Source organism: Camelina sativa, chromosome 12 (assembly GCF_030686135.1).
Source record: "Camelina sativa cultivar CO46 ecotype springtype chromosome 12, ASM3068613v1".
Lineage (NCBI taxonomy): Eukaryota > Viridiplantae > Streptophyta > Magnoliopsida > Brassicales > Brassicaceae > Camelina > Camelina sativa.
This window is the reverse complement of record NC_141891.1, coordinates 30,245,577-30,265,399: the sequence shown is the minus strand read 5'-3', so window position 1 is coordinate 30,265,399 and position 19,823 is coordinate 30,245,577. Positions and strand designations below refer to the sequence as shown.

Genomic DNA, 19,823 nt, shown 5'->3' with positions numbered 1-19,823 from the left:
CAGATTGTTTGGAGGCCTTCCTAACAATCAAACAAGCACTGATCTCGGCTCCAATAGTCCAACCACCTGATCGGGATCTACCATTCGAAGTTATGTGCGATGCAAGTGATTTTGCTGTGGGAGCGGTTTTAGGACAACGCAAGGATGGTAAGTTGCATGTTGTTTACTAAGCTAGCAGGACACTCGATGGGACACAGACCAAGTACGCCACAACAGAAAAGGAATTACTCGCCATAGTCTTTGCCTTTGAAAAGTTCATGTCCTATCTGGTCGGATCCAAGGTTATTGTGCACACAGATCACGCCGCACTGCGCTACTTGTTAACTAAGAAATATGCTAAACCGAGATTGCTGCGATGGATACTACTACTGCAAGAGTTCGATCTTGAGATAAGGGACAAAAAGAGGATTGAGAATGGGGTTGCAGACCACCTTTCTCGGCTGAGAATCGATGAAGAGATCCCCATAATGACCGAATCCCTGAGGAGAATGTGTATGTGGTTGCAGCCTTCATCGACTGCTACAAAGAGAAAGCCGATGTTAAGGTACTTCAACAGACAGTTAACGATTCGCCATGGTATGCCGATATCGCAAACTATTTGTGTGCTGTAGAAGAACCTCCGAACTTCACTGGATATGCTAAGAAGAAGTTCCTCAGAGATGTGCAACGCTACTTCTGGGATGAGCCTTTTCTTTACAAGCATTGTGCTGATGGCCTCTTTAGGAGATGTGTTCCAGAATCGGAAGTCCAAGGAATTCTTTTTCACTGCCACGGTTCTAGCTACGCGGGACACTTCGCTACTTTCAAAACCGCGACAAAGGTGCTCCAAGCAGGCCTCTGGTGGCCTACTTTATTCCGAGATGCACACGACTTTGTCTCCCGATGCGACTCTTGCCAGCGACGTGGGAACATCAGCAAGCGGAACGAGATGCCACAAAACTTTATCTTGGAGATTGAGGTGTTTGACTGTTAGGGAATCGACTTCATGGGGCCTTTTCTACCCTCCTATGGCAATCTTTACATACTTGTTGCAGTGGATTACGTTTCCAAATGGGTTGAAGTTGTTGCAAGTCCTACTAATGATTCGAAGGTGGTACTCAAGATGTTCAAGCACATAATGTTTCCACGGTTTGGTGTTCCTAGGGTGGTAATAAGCGATGGGGGCACTCACTTTATCAACAAGCTTTTTGCAAACCTTTTGCGAAAACATGGCGTGACACACAAGGTTGCTACCCCTTACCATCCACAGACCAGTGGGCAGGTCGAGATATCTAATCGAGAAATCAAGAGCATCTTGGAGAAGACAGTCAACTCAACCAGAAAGGATTGGTCCTTAACACTCGATGAAGCACTATGGGCATATCGGACTGTTTACAAAACACCCATCAGCACCACCACTTTCCGGCTAGTTTATGGGAAATCATGTCACTTGCCTGTTGAGTTTGAGTATCATTCCTTATGGGCGACCAAGTAGATGAACTTCAACGTCAAGACCGCAGCAGAAAGACGCCTTATTCAGCTGAATGAGCTTGATGAGATCCGCATGGATGCTTATGAGAACACCAAGATATACAAGGAAAGGACCAAAGCCTTACACGACAAGAAGATTATCCCCAGGGATTTTGCTGCGAACGATTTGGTCCTTCTTTTCAACTCAAGGCTGAAGATATTTCCCGGGAAGCTGCGTTCCCGTTGGTCCGGACCTTTTCGAATCAAGGAAGTCATGCCTTATGGTGCTGTTGTACTTTGGGACCAAGAAGGCAAAGAATTCACTGTAAATGGCCAACGTCTTAAACCGTACCTAGCGGAGTATGACCCGATTGAGACTTCCCTCCCTCTGGAAGAACCACAAGCTGTTTAGGCAGTAAGACAAGTCAGGCTCGAGACTATAAACAAGCGCTAATGGGAGGCAACCCAAAGGGTATGCATTTGCTTACCCTTCTCTTTTTGGTTTTGTTTTTCTTTTCTTAGGAAATTTGCTATTTTTGTATTCTTTACAGAGTCACTCGAGAATCACGTTTGGTAGTGAGTTTTGTTTGAACAGGTTCTAAACGCAGAAGATGCTAAACCCTTTTCAAGGGACGTTCCGTGGTGGTCATGATCAGCTAATCCAATTCTCGATTGACTAATCCCCGTTCCAGGTAAGTAAAATCGCGGGACGCAAAAAAAAAAAAATGGTTTTCGGGTTTATGAACTTAAATTGAACCGGGTTAAACCGGATCCGTGTTCACACCCCATAAAATCTAATTTCTTTTCTTCTTCCTTCCTCGCCGTCCACAAACTCGTTTTCCCTCTCCTCTCAAATCCTCTCTTGTTTGATTCAAATTTTGGGTTTCTTCAACTTGATTTTTCATCCTTTACCCAACCCAATTTTTGTGCCAATCATTCGAACAAGGTAAGTACTTCCTCTCCCAATTTATATTCGGTTTCGGCGATTCCAAGGTTTTCACTTCTCGATTTTTGAGATTTATGCTATTCTCTCCTCTTCTTTACCGTTGATGAGTGCATTAGTGAGATTGATTGTCCTACATAAATCTTGGAGCTAGATTTAGGTTGCAATAGCTTGAATTTGGCATAGGCTTGTAACATGGATTTATTTAGCTTAGGGAATTTTCGATTGCTTCGATATTTCTCATATGTTGGCTATTTACTCTTTTGTAGACAATGCCTAAATGAAGCCGTAGCGGTAAGGAGACTGCCACTCCTTCCGAAGAACCGCCAACGAGAGTTTGGAGTGATGAAGATACTAAGGGTTTGAAGCTACTTGGACAATGCAAGATGGAGCCAACTTGTTTCGTTGATCGGGAGCTCTTTGAGAAGATGGGTATGCTGTCGGATGTTGATGAGTTGGTGAAAAATATGGGATTTGGTACTTTCGCTGAGCAAGCATGGGACTTGCATGATCGGCTTGCAAGAGAGTTTCTTGCCACTGTGCAAGTGGATTCGTCAGGCGGCTCTGATATAATGGCCGAGCAGTGTTCGATCAGCTTCTTCCTACTTAAGAAACACTATGTCATCTCCATGTTTGATATATGTGACATATTCGGTTTCCCCAGAAACACATTGTGCACGATGGAGAAGCTCGACAGTAGGATAGAAATTTGGAAGCTTATTGCTGCTGGGCAATATGCTTCTCGGAGCGCCAGACAGTCTCGCATCCGCAACCCCGTCCTCCGAATCACGGCGAAGTTCCTGAGTAACACAATTTATGCTAGGGCTGAGACTAGCACATTGCAGTTACCTGAGTTGTGGATGTTTTTCCATGGTCTTTGCAGGTTCCTTCATGCTCCGGATTCCCCTCTGTACCAGCAAACTCATGATGTCAACTTTGGCTTCCTGCTATCTAAGTAGTTTGAGCAGGTTCGGAGGAACATGGCTCATGCTAAGAACAAAAGAGTTCTCATCAGCAGTTTGGTGACCCCTATCATCGAGTATTGCGGCGTTGTTTTGCCACCGCACGCTATGGTGTCACAGCGGAAGTTGCTTGACCTCAAGTACATGTTTACTAGTGACATTTTGGTGAGACACAACTTCTGCTATCGCTTCCAGACCAAGACCGGTCAGCTTCGTTATATACTGATCCCTATGCCTTTCGTCACCTCCCTCCGCAAGGTTAAGAACATCGATTTTGATCCTCCTGTTGACATCCTTATGGATATTGACGATGTTCTTTTGGGAGAGGAGCGAGAGCCTGCAGCCCTCTGATCCCGTAGCCGCCCACAACCCACGGGGACATGTACCCCTTCACAGTCGTCTCAACCGTTTCCACCATTTCCTCCTTTTGATGTGAACCAGTTTCTTGCTGCACCACCTAAGGAGCCAGCTCGAACCGAGTTTGAGAGATGGGTCTACGACACACAGCGGAAGAACAATATGTTGCTCACTTGATTGGCTACTTGGCTCCAGAGTCTCGCACCATCCTGCTTCGCACCACCTCCAGCAGCTCACATCGATACCGAAGACGAGGAGGATGCAGCGACTGAGCCTCTTGGGTCTGACCATTCCGCGACGTCCTCACCATCTCAGCAGACCTGACCCGTAGCTACCTATTTCTTTTCTGTTTCTTTTCTAGGATTATTATTTTTATCTTTTGATTTTTCTTGTCGGAGGTTTCTTTTCCTTAGCTTTGCTTTCACACCGGGACGGTGTGAAGTAAGTCCGGGGGAGGGATGTCTCCAAGTTACTAATGTCGTTTTCTTTAGTTGTTTCTTTTGATTTTTCTTTTATTTGAGTCTGTTTGTCGTGTCTAAAAAAAAATGGGAAACTATGATCATTTCTAGGAATCTTTTGCTTTGAACTAACACTCTTATGATTACTTTTGTACCTATGATTTGGAATGAAGCTTGGAATGAATATGAGCAGTCTCAACACGCCCCAAAAGACACTCGCCAAGGAGAACACTAGGTTGAACCAGAAGTTATCTCTAGCTTTGACAAGACTTAACCGGATTTAATTTCTTACCTTGGGGCTTGGTATACATTGGACAAGATTCCTCCCTTCAAGCCTTACAAGACATGCATCTCCTCACAAAGTATGCTTCCCCTCTCTCTTCCCTTCAGTACTCAGCTAAAAAAAAAAGAGAGAAGCAAAAAGAGAAAGAGAGGATATAGGTAATAAAAGAAGTGAACCAAGGGTTGTGCGTAAACCCGTGCATCCTTCGGAACTCATGGAAACCTGTCCGTAAGAAAAGAGCAAAGGATTGATTAAAAAAAATAAAATGATACCCTAGAAAATTAGGGAGAAATCAATCCTTTGGAAGTGAGAAAAGAGAGAGGAAAGGGAGCATAAGAGGAGGTCTTGGGCGATAAGAGGTTGAAGGAGTCAACAGTTCAATGATCGATACTCCCATGGTAAGGCCGCACCTTTTTACTAATCTGATGTAAAGAGACAACGATGGGGAGACTGAAGGTTCTCTAAGGCCGTGGAGTTCAGAGTAGGGAGTGTTGATCCTAATCATGGGCAGAGTACAGAAAGTAGTTCTCAGTTTGATGTGATGAAGAGTGCGAAGAAGAGATCCCCAAGAAAATGTGAGTTTCCACTTTCAAACATTTTCTCTAATCTTGAGTTTTTGTCTGTTCTTGCTTGAGGACAAGCAAAGATTCAAGTCCGGGGGAATTGATGTGTCCGTATTTTATAGGGTTTTAACTATAGTTTTTAGGATTGTTTTGAGTCTTTTCTTAGGTCCAAGTGTACTTTTAGAGTCCTTTTTGTTTTCTGTGAGTCTTTACAGGTCCTAGGTGACTTTAGGAGGAATCTGAGAGTTTTGGGGATGAAAATATGTATCTGGAGCTAAATTGGTTGAAGACTGATCGAGCTAGAAGGCAGATGGAGTGAGAGCAGAAATACGTTCCGGATCGACTGATCCTCGCGAGATCGACCAATCCCATCCCCGACGCAACTTTTCCTTTTTTGTTTTAAACCGACTTTTTAGGGTTTTATTTTATTATTTAAGCACGGGGCCCGACTTTTAGAAAAACAACTTTTATTCTATGCCGTTTTGAGCACTTGTAAGCTTGGGAGAAGATCTCTTATCCTTTCTAACCCTTTGGAGAAGAATTCTGAACCCTATTATCTTCTCTTGCAATTTAATTATGACTTCTTCATCCTTGATTTGCTGTGCTTTGATTTCGATGTCTGAGTAGTCTCTCTGTTGGGTTTCGGGTTTCAAAAGGGGTTTTATGATTCACTGATTTAGGTTGTTAGATTCGGGATTGATCTATTGTGTTCTTCATCTATTGTTGTTCTTATTGCTTAAACTAGATTAGCTACCTATTTTATGATCTTAGGTTAAATTCATCTAGACATCAAAAGTGTTGTTGAATTGCTTGAAAAGAACATAGGTGAGCAAGGTGATCCTTAGCCAACGACAGTTGAAGTTGGGGCACCTTGTGAACATAATCGAACTAGAATTTATTGCTTGCTAGGATTGTTTAGATTCAAACAATGGTTTAGGATTCATTTGATGCCTTGCATAGATGACTAATACTGCGACAGTAGGTTAGTTTTATATTTGAGATTCGAGTTCAAGAACGGTTCCTAAAGCTATCCCAATCCATCACCCAATTTCATGATCATAACTCTTGATTGATTCCCTGCACCCAATACTTTCTCTTAATTTTACAAACTCTTATTTATTTTCTGTTTTGTTCAGTTACTTGAAAAACAATCCTCTTATTGCTTTAGCTATACTCGGTCTATATAATTTCATAGTGTATCGTTTGGTCTATGTGGATTCGATCCTGAAGTGCTACGACGACACCACTAGATAGTGGTTGAGTGTGCTTCGGGTTATTGATTTAACTCTAGATCAAACTTGTCTTACTGATGTGATTCTTGATACTGGTGCTTCGCATCATATGATAGGCGATTGTTCTATCTTACATGATGTTGTTGATATTATACCCTCTTCTGTCACAAAACCTGATGGTACAGCGTCCCGCGCTACCAAACGAGGCGTTCTTCCTCTAAACTCCACCTATAAGCTTTGCGACGTCCTCTATGTTCCTGACTTTGATTGCACTTTGATTTATGTATCTAAGCTGCTTAAACAAACGGGTTCTATTGCGATATTCACTGACACTTTGTATTTCTTACAGGACCGTTTTTTGAGTACTTTGATTGGGGTGGGGGAAGAACGTGAGGGAGTGTATTACTTTACGAGTGTTCTCGCTGCTAGGGTCCACACAGCTTCGTCGGTTCAAGCGTCGTTCGGAGCCTTGTGGCATAAAAGACTAGGACATCCCTCTACTAGTGTTTTACTTTCATTACCAGAATGTAGCCAATCTCCGCATGATGTTGGCAAGATTGCAAGTTGTGAAATATGTTTTCGTGCTAAACAAACACGTGATTCTTTTCCTATTAGTATCAATAAAACAATGGAATATTTTTGTTTGGTTCATTGCGATGTCTAGGGTCCATATCGAACACCATCTACCACCGGTGCTGTTTAGTTTCTTACTCTTGCCGATGATTACTCACGCTCCGTTTGGACATATCTTATGTCTGCGAAGTTTGAGGTTTCTCAACTCATACGCAATTTCTGTGCCATGACCGAACGATAATTCTCCAAACATGTATGCATAATCTGTAGTGACAATGGTACCGAGTTTATGTGTCTCACTTCTTACTTCCAAGAACACGGTATTCTTCACCAAACATCCTGTGTGTATACTCCACAACAAAACGGTCGGGCGGAGCGTAAACATCGTCACATTTTAAATGTGGCTCGCGCTTGTCTCTTTCAAGGCAATCTCCCTATTAAGTTTTGGGGGGAAAGCATCCTTACCGCTACTCACCTCATTAATCGGACACCATCCTCTGTTTTGAAAGGCAAAACTCCATATGAAGTTTTGTTTGGTACACGCCCTTCGTATGACATGCTCCGCACATTTGGTTGTTTGTGTTATGCACACATTCGTCATCGGGATAAAGATAAATTCAAGTCTCGCAGCCGCAAATGCGTCTTTCTTGGCTACCCTCATGGTAAGAAGGCTTGGCGTCTTTATGATCTTGACACTGGTCAGATTTTTGTGAGCCGAGATGTCCGATTTCAAGAGGACGTCTTCCATTTTGCGACACCATCTCAACCTTCTCCTCCGTTACCGTCTCCACCTTTGGTTGTCGCAGAGGATGATTGGTTTGCTCCAGTGGCTCCGGTGTCCTCTCCTACTACCTTGGATTCTTCTCAGTCTCTGGTTGTCATTACTTCTACTCATGAACAAACTGCTTCCCAGACGGTACCTTCATATATACCTCCTGTCCCTGAACCTAATCCTACCTCCAGAGCAGTTGTTGACACTAATTCCTCCTCTACATCACCTTACCGACTGATTAGTCCTACGGCTAAAACGGTTCCTACTACCTCTAATCCGGATGACTCCAGATCTTCTTCCCCTGGTCTTCCTGAACTGCTTGGTAAAGGGCATCGTGTTAAGAAACCTTCCATCTTACTCAAGGATTATGTCGTACCCCCAATACCCTCTACTTCTCACGTTCTCTTCTCTGGTCTCCCCACGTCACACTCCTCGAACTCGGTTTCTGGTAAGGTCCTATATCCCTTATCTGATTATCTACATGACGCTGGTTTTTCAGCAAATCACGTTGCATTTCTCGCGGCCATACTCGACAGTACGGAACCTAAACACTTCAAGGATGTCGTACTGATCAAGGAATGGTGTGAAGCTATGCAGAAAGAAATCGATGCTCTTGAGGCCAATCATACATGGGATTTAACCGACTTACCGGTGGGGAAGAGAGCTATTAACTGCAAATGGGTTTACAAGCTCAAGTTCAACTCTAAAGGTTCACTTGAGCGCCATAAAGCTCGCCTTGTTGTAAAAGGTAATCATCAAAAGGAGGGAACAGATTTTAAGGAGACTTTTGCTCCAGTCGCCAAGATGACAACGGTTCGTTCTCTCTTGGCTGTTGCTGCTGCAAAGGACTGGGAAGTTCACTAGATGGATGTTTATAACGCCTTCCTTCATGGTGATCTTGAAGAGGAAGTGTACATGAAGCTGCCTCATGGTTTTAAATGCTCTGACATGACCAAGGTTTGTCGTTTGCGTAAGTCCTTATACGGTCTTTGTAACAACTCGTCCCGTGGATCTCACTAGCCTCACTGCTAGCCCACTAGCCTCACTGCTAGCCGCCCCAATGGACCCCAAGCTGGCCCTGCAGGGCATCAATCCTAATCCATCACTGTGGATATCCAAATCCACCAGTAGGTTATTGGTGCTCCAGGCGTTCCTCAAACCCTGGTCTCCACCCTTTAACAACCTTCCCACAGGACAAGCTGTCACCAATTGACCTGCAGATCAATTGGTGACAGCTTGTCCTGTGGGAAGGTTGTTAAAGGGTGGGGACCAGGGTTCGAGGACCGCCTGGAACACCAATAACCTACTGGTGGATTGGGATAACCACAGTGATGGGTAATGATCGATGCCCTGCAGGGCCCGTTTGGGGTCCGTTGGGGCGGCTAGCAGTGAGGCTAGTGGGTTCCACGGGACGGGTTGTTACAGTCTTAAACAGGCTCCTCGCTGTTGGTTCGCCAAACTGTCTTCCGCTCTTTGCAACATTGGTTTTACTCAAAGCTATGAAGATTACTCCTTGTTCTCTTATAAGAACGGTTCTACCTATATCCACGTTCTAGTCTATGTTGACGACTTCATCGTTGACGGCAATGATCTCGCTGCTATCAATTGTTTTAAGGATCAACTTCACAAGTGTTTCCATATGAAAGACCTTGGCAAGTTAAAATATTTTCTTGGTATAGAGGTGGCGCGTGGACCGGATGGCTTCTGCCTTCTCAACGCAAGTATGCGCTAGATATTATTAAAGAAGCAGGTATGCTTGCCTGCAAAACTTCGGCTGTCCCCATGGAGTTGAGTCACAAACTCGGTTCGGTTGTTATTCCTGTCTTTGACAATCCCGAACAGTATCGCAGACTTGTTGGCCGCTTTATCTATCTCACTATTACGCGTCCTGATCTCTGCTATGCTGTTCATATTCTCTCACAGTTCATGAAAACGCCTCTTGTTGCTCATTGGGAAGCTGCTATACGACTCATCAGCTATCTCAAAGGTTCCTCTGAACAAGGTATCTTTCTTCGGTCTGACAGTCTTTTGTCCCTTACTGCCTATTGTGACGCTGATCATAGTGCTTGTCCACGCACATGACGGTCTCTCTCGGCCTACATTATGTATCTTGGTGATTCGCCTATCTCGTGGAGGACCAAGAAACAAGATACTGTGTCTTCTTCCTCAGCCGAAGCTGAATATCGCTCAATGGCCTTTGCTCTCAAAGAGATCAAATGGTTGAAGGCTTTGGTGACAACTCTTGGTGTTGATCACAAGCATCCTATTCCTTTGTTCTGCGACAGTCAAGCTGCTATTCACATTGCCGCCAACCCTGTCTTCCATGAGAGGACCAAACACATTGAACGTGACTGTCACCAGGTTCGCGATGCAGTCCAGGACAAGTTGATTTCTACTGAACATATTTCTACAAATGATCAAGTTGCCGATCTTCTTACCAAGTCTTTACCTCGACCGGTGTTTGATTATCTTTTGTCCACGTTGGGTATTCGCAACTATGACATACCAACGTGAGGGGGGGTATTAGGATATGTATCAATATATTCTCTAAAGATACGAGTCTATCGTATTAGGCAACTTGTACATGTATAAATACCACACTTTACCATATGGAATAAACAACTTAACAATCTATTCTACAATATTTCAATAATTAATGTGAGAATATTTAACATTAATACAAATTTTTGATTTGGGAATCAGGTTTCTTCGTTGGCTTCGAAACACTAGGGTTTTGACTTTTTATCTTGGGCTTTGAACTTCACTTGTTCGTTTTGGTGCTTTATAATTCGTTGTAGCTTTACAGAAAAAACAATTGCACTAAGAATTAATTCTGCTCATGTCTATTTGAATATAACCAACTCGCTGACGGCTGATCTTTTTTTTTTTTTTTTTTTTTTTTTGAATGAATGTAAAATTGTATTCACCCCAAAAAAACGTTTGTACAATAAATGCTTCTGTGTTTTAAAAGGATCTAAAATGCTGAAAGATCAAAACAAAATTACATCTTAAGTGGTAGAGGAGGAGCGTGCATAGGGTCTCATGGAGAACCAGAGTTGCAGGCCTTCTTCGTAGCGGGGGTCATGTATGTCGAGAATCGTGCTGAGATGGTTGCGTACATTCTTGTCAATGTACCAGATCAGCCGAGCTTGTGGAGAGGGAGTCTCGCCATGTCGCCGAGCGTTCCTCTCGCGCCACAGATGATAGATAGTTGTTTGAAAGACATACTTGAGCAGGAATCACTGAAGGAATGGTAGAGCTGGAGAAGTTAGCAGTGGGAGCATGCAGCGCCAGTCCGTTGAGTAGTGAGCAGAAAGCAGAGGTTGCGTGAGATCTTTCCAAATGGCAGCGGCATAAGGACAAGAAAAGAACAGGTGATCTCTTGTTTCTTCCATGCCTGAGCAGAGAACGCAGTTTACTTGTTGTCCCGAGGACCAATGTTTTATGCGATCACCAGTATCCAACCGGTTGTGGATCGCACGCCAGAGTAGGAATGAGTACTTTGGGGTGGAGTACTGGTGATCGCATTCCTACTCTGGCGTGCGATCCACAACCGGTTGGATAACGGATAAGTCCCCGAAGACAATTAAAACTTACTATAAGAGAAATTTAAATCAGAAAACGAAAGAGAACGAACCCAACAACTAAACCAGAGGCATACTAACAATAAAAGCAAAGACAAATACTAAGTCTAAACAAACAAACCAATCTTTTCTTCTGAAGTATCTGCGAATGAGCTATACCAATGCTGCCCACGGCCAACACAATGATCACAGCTGCTTCCTCCTTTCACATGAGAGATGATCTCTCCAAACCAAGAACCAAACTTCATAACCTGACAAGTAAAGGTTCAATTCAGAACCTCAATAAACACTTCCAGATGCGGCCGAGACGGTTGACGCGTCAAGTAGAGCCTAGATAGAAGCCATATAAGAGCAATCCGACATCCTACAGATTCGGAAACGCAGAGACAAGGAGCGAAACATAACTACTTCGATGAGCCTTGAAAACAAGAACAAAACTCATCTACAGAAGCTACCATCACCATCAACTTCCACCTAAGAGCAGAAAGATCTGAAGTAGAGAACCAAGCATAAACTTCGAACAACACAAACCTCTTCTAAGTAAGGAGACGAACTAGATGGGAGACTAAAAGCTAAAACCAGGCAAAACGGATGAGCGAGAAACAAAGGGGAAGTGAAGTCTGCAAACAGAACACTCACAAGCCACACACGGCATCAAAACCACTAAGAAGCATAGGAGCGGGTAAACAAATCTGGGTTGTGAGCATGCGCAAAAACAAAGGCTTATCGCCGTCGATCTCAGATCCGGTACCATCCTCTTCGCAAGAGCCACAAACCAAGCAAATCTGAAACGCTCGACCGATTCCACAAGACACCCAAGATACAAACTGGTTAAACTAGAACGAATCCCCAATCGAAATCTAAAAACTTCCCATAACTTAAGATAAAACTAAAACAGAGTAGTAGATGAAGGGAAACAGGGAGACCGAAGCCGGTGCTGGAGGAGCCACCGCACTCCGGTCTCAGATATAAAAAAACTTGAAGCGGCGCTGTGTATTAGGTTAAAGATCTAAAAAAACTTGAAGCCACCGCACTCCGGTCTCGAAACTTATCTCTCTCCATGCCAACACTAGAATATTAAGAATATGTTGTCGTATGTGTAATATTTTGTAGTTCATATACTAAATAATTTATAAGTTAATTTTTTAAATTTTGACTACAAATCTATAGTATATGAATTATGAAATAAACTAATAGTTTTAATGCTGGTTATATAGTCCAAACCCACCATGCTAGGCGGATCATCCAATATGTTCAAATATTTTTAACCCGCAAAAACTCATCATACGAAACCCGTGAAAGTAAAATGCAGTATGTGAGGCTAAAAGTCACTTTTTATTAAATCAATTTTTCAAATTCTTATCAAGTAAAAAACAATACTTATAAGTGAACCTCTTCATTCACATTCGTATAAAAATAAGGAAATAAGATCTGTATACATTTGCAATTATGTTTGTTACCTTTTAAAACACATAAGTTTTATTAAAAAAATCAAATATAAATAGAATTAATTTATTTATTAAATTAATTATTTAATATCAATGGCATGATTGTAAATATGTTCCAACTTCAGGATTTATTTGCTAAATGTCTCCAAAATGTATATATAGATAGAGGGAGTAGCTAGGTAGGGTATTATAAGAGACTAATTACAGTATAAAAAAGTTTTACATAAAATTAAACAGATCCACAATATACGTTAATCATAGATATGAGAATATTTTTGATACACCTTCTCAAGATGTAAGGACTTTTATTTTTGATACACCTTATTAAGATGTAAGGACTTTAGTCGCGCCAATCATGAAACAAGCCTTTTGAAATTGAGTCCTAGGCAACGATTTTGTCAGTTCATGCGGTTACATGAGAGACACACAAATTAAAGCATCCACTTGAATGAGATTCTGAATGAAGTGAGAGTAAAGCGATATGCTTTATTCTTAAGTAAAATTCTGGATTGCACAAAGATATGTGGCACCAATATTATCACAATATCTTATAGTTCACAGGCTGTATTTGCAACAAATCTATATTCAGCTTCCATCGGTGATCAAGTAACTCCTTTTTGCTTTTTGGAAGACCAATAGAACGTATTGGTAGAAACAAAGTTATCAGCATCACCTGTCCAACCCGCATCTGAGAAAACATGAAAAGTTATTGGTGAATCCTTGTGTATAAAAGTACCATGGTTGGATGTTCCAGCAAGGTAACGAAGAGCCCGTTTGGTAGCCTACCAATGGTATGAAGTTGGGCAACGCATAAATTGCAAGAAAAACGTGTGACAACATAAGATACGTCTGATCCGGTAAATGCTAATTGAGGCTCCCTACAACTAAACAATATTGACATAAACTAGCTAGTACGTAGGTGAAAGAGCAGGCTTAGAGAATTATAGGACCACAAGCCCAAATTTTTTGTTGGGATTTGAACTCATGATATCTAAGATGTTTATATTACACTGCTTTTACCACTAGGATAAACAAACTTTTCACTAGAAAGACCGATTATGTAACAGTATATTTAACGGCTGCAACCAGCAAGTGGATGCTTCATCCAATATAAGTAAAAGTAACATACTCCCAACTTTGGCATAACACGTTGAATGGTTATTTAAGCTAGAGGTAGACTCGATTCTCAATTACCAATTTTACTCGGCTTTCTACAGTTGTTATGAAACATTATTTCATTTTTATGGAGCAAGTGACTTTGGATGATGTATGATGGTCCCTTTTCCAAGGAGTGATAAATCTTTCAGATTCATTATAGTAGAATTTTTTTATATAATTTTTAAATTTATTATAGAAATTTATGAAACAATCTCCAAAATCCCCTCAATTGTACAGTACAATCAACGACTTTAACTTTGCTCACGAATAAACTACATATACGGAATGACTTACACTTATGTAAAGATTTAGTCATAAGACCATCTCCAACCCATCTCCATTTCTATCTGCAAACTCCATTTTGGAGAAAAACCTTCTCCAACCCTACTTCATTGTCATCTGCAAAATAGAGATCTCTATATTTGTCTCTATATTTGAAGACTTTTAATTCATTTCTCTATTTTGGAGTTGAACTTTTTTATTTGCAAATCAGTCCCTTAAATTTATCTATATTTATATTTTATATCTAAATACAATTAATTATTATTATTTTATACTTAAACTTATAAATAATAATTTTAAAATTAAACAATTAACATATATTACATAGAAAATAGACAATAAAAAAAGTACAAAATAGCATTATTTACTACCAATAAAATTTAAAATACATAATATGATTTAAACTAGAGATTAAAAACAATTTAATACAACAAAGACTAATAACTAATTAATATTGTGTAATGTAATGTTGTTCAATAATAAATTTTAAATAGAAATAACATGCTATTATCTTTTTTTTTGCTGAAAAAAATAATTGGGTCAAATTTGTAATTTTAATTAATAAAGGATAATTATATAAATTAATAATAAGATATAATAAAATATATTAAGAATATTCTTTTTTGGAGTCAAATATGGAGAAATAGGTTGGAGTAAAACCTATTTCCAAAATAGAGTTACTCTAAAATGGAGTCAAAAATGAAGAAATAGGTTGGAGATGTCCTAAGTACATCCTAAGACTATTTACAATGGTTTTCATATTACAACACCCATTTTATTCTTTTTAACCCTCCACATCATCTTCCCTCTCTTCCACATCATAATTCAAAACCTACATCATTTTTATCCTCTACAATAGTTTTATTTAATAAAATTACAACACCTTACCCCACCAATTTTATTTCATATTTTTCACCTTATTTGTGTTTATTTTTTGTGATCACATATTATTAATCATATTTAATATCAAATGAAATTTAAATAAGTAAAAATTAAATAAATTTATATAATAAATTGAGAGTTTGTTTTTCTCAAATAAAATATATATATTATTTGCAAATAATAAAAACAAGAAATAAAAATAGCCATTATAAAAACACATATAATACAATGATGAGAAATTTAAAATGCAATACAATAAACATACAACACAAGTAAAGAAACACTCATAACTTAATTAGTACAATAATCTCAACTAACAAACTTAAAAATCTCACTCACTACGGAACTAACAAACTTAAAAATCTCACTCACTACGGAACATTCTGAATTGTGACCATAAGTGTTTTACTAGATCTGCTTGTAATTCGTGATGTACACTTGAATCACGCAACTCAGATCTAGCACGCACATAATTTGCAAATACAGGTAGCACTTCGTTCGAGAATGGTTGTTCTGTACTAGACCCACTTGCCTCAGATTGATCATAATCAGTCCAATGTTGAGCATATGTCTCTCGTTCATCCTCAACAATCATATTATGCAATATGATACATGACCTCATGATGATCGCCAAATCGGCTATGTCCCACATGCGAGCTGGTTCACGAATGATTTTAAATCGAATCTGCAGAACTCCAAATGCACGTTTGATGTCCTTCCGACACCACTCATGGCATTGTGCAAATAACTTGTCTTGTTCACTTTGAGGTAGCCTAATTGATTTGATGAAAATATGATAAGAAAGATAAATACCGTCAGCTAGATAGTACGCCATATTATATGGACGTTGGTTCACGAAGAAATTCACTCTTGGAGTATTTTCTTGTTCAACATCATCAAACACCGGTGAACCGTCTAGAACGTTTATATCGTTCAATGTTTCAGGACATCCAAAAAAAGCATGCCATATCCATAAATCATGAGATGCAACTGCTTCAAGAATAACAGTGGTGGTTCCCTTATCTCCGCGAGTAAATTGACCATTCCATGCTGTAGGACAATTTTTCCATTCCCATTGCATGCAATCAATACTCCCAATCATCCCCGGAAACCCTCTTATCTCACTAACACGCAAAATTCTTTGCAGGTCATCTTGAGTCGGGGCTCTGAGATACTCTTGCTCATACAGTAGTATGATTTCTTTGCAAAATCTTCGTAAGCACTCCAAAGTTGTAGTACCTCCAATTTTGATGTATTCATCCACTGCATCGGCTGCCACACCATATGCTAACATTCACATGGCTGTGGTACATTTTGCTAATGAAGATATACCTTCTTTCTTAGCGGCATCAAATCGTTGGGTGAAATAGTTATCGCTGCTTGATAGGTCTCCAACGGTCCGAAGAAAAACATGTTTTCACATCCGAAATCGGCGACGAAACATTGCATCGTCATATGTAGGTTGATTGGCAAAGTATTCGTCAATTAGTCTTTGATTTGCTGCTGCATGATCTCTCTTGACGTATTTTCTCTTGCTATGAGGTGGATAGTCTTCCTCTATCTCTCTTCAATTGCAGACTACCTTTGGTAAGCTTTAATATCAAAAGGATGTTCTGATGGATCCGTTGAGATTTTTTAGTAAAGTGAGGTTTGTGGTATTGGTACATCAATGGAAGAAAGAGTCCCTATTTATAAAAAAAATGGTTGGAGGACTGAGTTCGAATTGAATGGTTGAAAATTCATAGATAAGGATAAGATTCACGGATTACATTATTAAAGCATAATGTAACAATGCAAATTATTAAAGAAAGAAAGTGACAAACACACTTTATTAAAGCATAACGAGCAACAAAAATTATTAAAGGAGAAAATGACAAACAAACATTATTGAAAGAGTAAGTGGCAAACACTCATTACTAAAGGAGAAAGTGACAACACACACATTATTAAAACATGAAGTGACAAAACACAAATAGCCACTTGACAATAATTAATTTTCAAATAAATTGTGGCTCAACTTCTGCAACAGCTCTTTGCCCTTGTCGTCGAGATGTTCCTTTTCAGTTAGCTTGAGATACATCTTCATCTTCTTAGTCAGCGTCTTTTCCTTAATCAATTGGTTTGTCTCCTTTTGCAACATGTCTATGTTGTTCAATTGATCCAGTTCTTGTGTCTTCAATTGTTTGAATGTGTTCCATTCTTCGTTAACCGCTTCCAAGGCTGCACCCTTACCTTTCTTTTTAGCCTTTTTCTTAGCAGCATCTCTCCCCATTGGACGAACACTAGATCCTACAGAATTGGAGTCACTAGCATCACTATCGTGGGATCTCTTAGATCCACTGCTTGCAGAGCCAATATTTCCTCATACTTGACTACCATAACGTGGTTGATCACGGATTGCGAGCCACTCTTTTATATATTTGAAATTTCCATTACCAGCACTTGAATAAATTTAATGCGCTTTTGCCAATACGTCATCCTCCGACCACCTGCTTTGTTGCATATGTTTAGCGTTATCGTAAGTGCCAACCCATTTTCCCAAGCTTTTGTTCATGTAGTTGTAGTGATTTATGCATGAAACTCCATCACACGGAGTATCAAATGAGCCATGCTCATTACAGTACTCAGCAATTTTACCCCAATATGAATCACCTTTTTGGTTTCTGTCAACGATGCTATCTGTTCTATATTTAATCCACCCACTTAGTAGCACCAAATTTTGCATAACGGTCCATTTGGAGGTTCTCTAACGAGCAGAAGTTGAATCATCTTCATTTGTAATGGCTTCATGAACACCACTCATACCACCAAGAGTCGTTTGTGTAGAAAATTCAGGAAATTCAGCTCCTCCCACATTCGTATTAGTTTCATTACCCATTGGAGAAGAAGAATAAGAGGGTGTTTGAGATGAATTTGACATCATCGATCCATGATATGGATGATAGTTTGGAACAGCTGACGGCATGAAGAAATTTGGTGGATATCCATAGTTTGGTATATGATGGGGATGGTTGGGAGATTGATTTTGAAACTGATAATTGTTGGGATTTTGGTAGCGAAAAAGATAATTAGAAGAATTTTGGAAATTGAAAGGGTTATTATTAGGATCCATTTAAAAACAAAAGGACGGGGTAAAACAATAAACAAAAGTTTATGAAGGTTGATAGCAAAAATATAGTAGAATAGATGAGTTTTTTTTTGTGTGTCCAAATTAAATGAAACAAGTCTCTATTTATAGAGAATGAAAAATGATGAATTTTGGTATAAAAATATTAAAATAAAATTTTCGGATTCTATAAGGTAATTGATCTCAAATAATTGGATTGGATAAAAAATATATGAAATCTAACCATCCAATAGAAACACAACACATTTTCTTATCTAAATATTATCTTAGAATTAAAAAAGTAAAAATAAACTTTTCGTTCAAAAAAAGAATTAAAAAATAAACCAATAAAAACCTGCCACTTGGCAAGCACAACCCAAACTTTTGCGATTCAACTCCGTTGAATGGCTTTAACACAGTTGTCTCCAGCTCATCACTTTTCTCTTTTTCAACTGACCATTGTAATGCTTCAACTGTTGAATAATTTATTCAACAGCTTAAAATCTCACTATTGTAAGTAGTCTAAACTAGCGAAGATGTTTTTAATTGATGTGCTGAATAAGGGGGGAAACCGCCAAAATCAACCCTAAATATTTGTGAAACGCTTATTTATACCTGAATTTTAGTATCCAGCATAAATCAACCTAAATCATCCAAAATTTCAAATTTTATACCTCACATATGTAAAAAATTTGGCCAATTTCAACATCTCTTTTAACTGTGTTAATTAGCCAGTTAACGGCACTGAGTTAGACGACACCGTGGCATACATGTGGCAAAAAGAATTTAATTCGACGTCGTATTGGTTGCAAAATAATGAAAAAATATTGTAAGCAGGACCCGAACATGCGGATGAAAGACTACCATAATGATTCCCAAACCATTCAGCCTTATTAATTTATTATCTTGTAAAGCAAAACGTTTTTATATATCCTATTTTATTTTGTCCGTTCATCTTCTCTTCCCCTTTTTTGTTTCCCATGGGAACGGAGACGACTCAGAAAAGAAAACTGTAGAATCCAAAAATCAAATCGGAAAAGTCCACTGCTCGATATCCTCTTTAGTATCCAAAAGAGAAGCTCCCCCTCAAGCCCACTGCTCGATATCCTCTTCTCTCTCACACCGAGAATTCCTTCATTTTCTCGTCCATCCCAAAACCATTTTCTTTCTCATCCCTTTCCTAAGAGAGAACCCAAAGCTCTCTTCTCTTTTTCTAGGGCATGAGACGGCTCGGGAAGGAACGCCTAAAACGAAGAGGAGTTGTCCTTAAATAGGGAAGGTTTAGGGTTTCTTCCAAAACCACACTAAACTGCCCCCAAAATCGGAGACGAACCAACCCACAACTTTTAAAGGGGTGTCGTTCGACCAACCTCAAAAACCAGAAATTGGTTCATGGGCGTTACAATTCTCGCCCTCTAACAATAAATTCATCCTCGAATCTGAAGCACCGTCTATCCATAAGACGCACCCACCACCGACGCAACGGTTCACCCAATAATCCTAACCATCATGCCCACACAACCAATCTCGAGATTTAACCACCATCAACCTCTGAGGTCTACATCTAGTCACTGTGCTTATATTCACGTCCTAGAAAATATTTGCTCCCAACTCGTCCACTCTCAGGTCAACACCTTTGTGCTATAATGATCTCACTCTCATAAAACTGTCTTTGAGTCATACCGTCTCACTTTCATATCGCAATCCTCGAGATCTCGATATCAGGGGAACTATTTATCCCCTCAGGAGAACTAATGTCTATCGAGAGCTA

General features: G+C 39.8%; 1 protein-coding gene and 1 pseudogene across 1 annotated transcript; both read right to left on the bottom strand.

Moving 5' to 3' along the window:
• Nucleotides 1-15,113: 15,113 nt before the first annotated feature.
• On the bottom strand, nucleotides 15,114-16,597 carry LOC147931116 (uncharacterized). The gene has a single exon (XM_087478125.1). The coding sequence runs from the start codon at nucleotides 16,238-16,240 to the stop codon at nucleotides 15,311-15,313; it is 930 nt and encodes a 309-aa protein (XP_087334251.1). The 5' UTR covers nucleotides 16,241-16,597; the 3' UTR covers nucleotides 15,114-15,310.
• Nucleotides 16,598-16,836: 239 nt separating this feature from the next.
• On the bottom strand, nucleotides 16,837-18,123 carry LOC104732620 (uncharacterized; annotated as a pseudogene).
• Nucleotides 18,124-19,823: the final 1,700 nt, after the last annotated feature.

Bases quoted from the DNA above. Each gene is read 5' to 3' on its own strand.
- LOC147931116 (XM_087478125.1), bottom strand. From the start codon at position 16,240: ATGTTAGCATATGGTGTGGCAGCCGATGCAGTGGATGAATACATCAAA.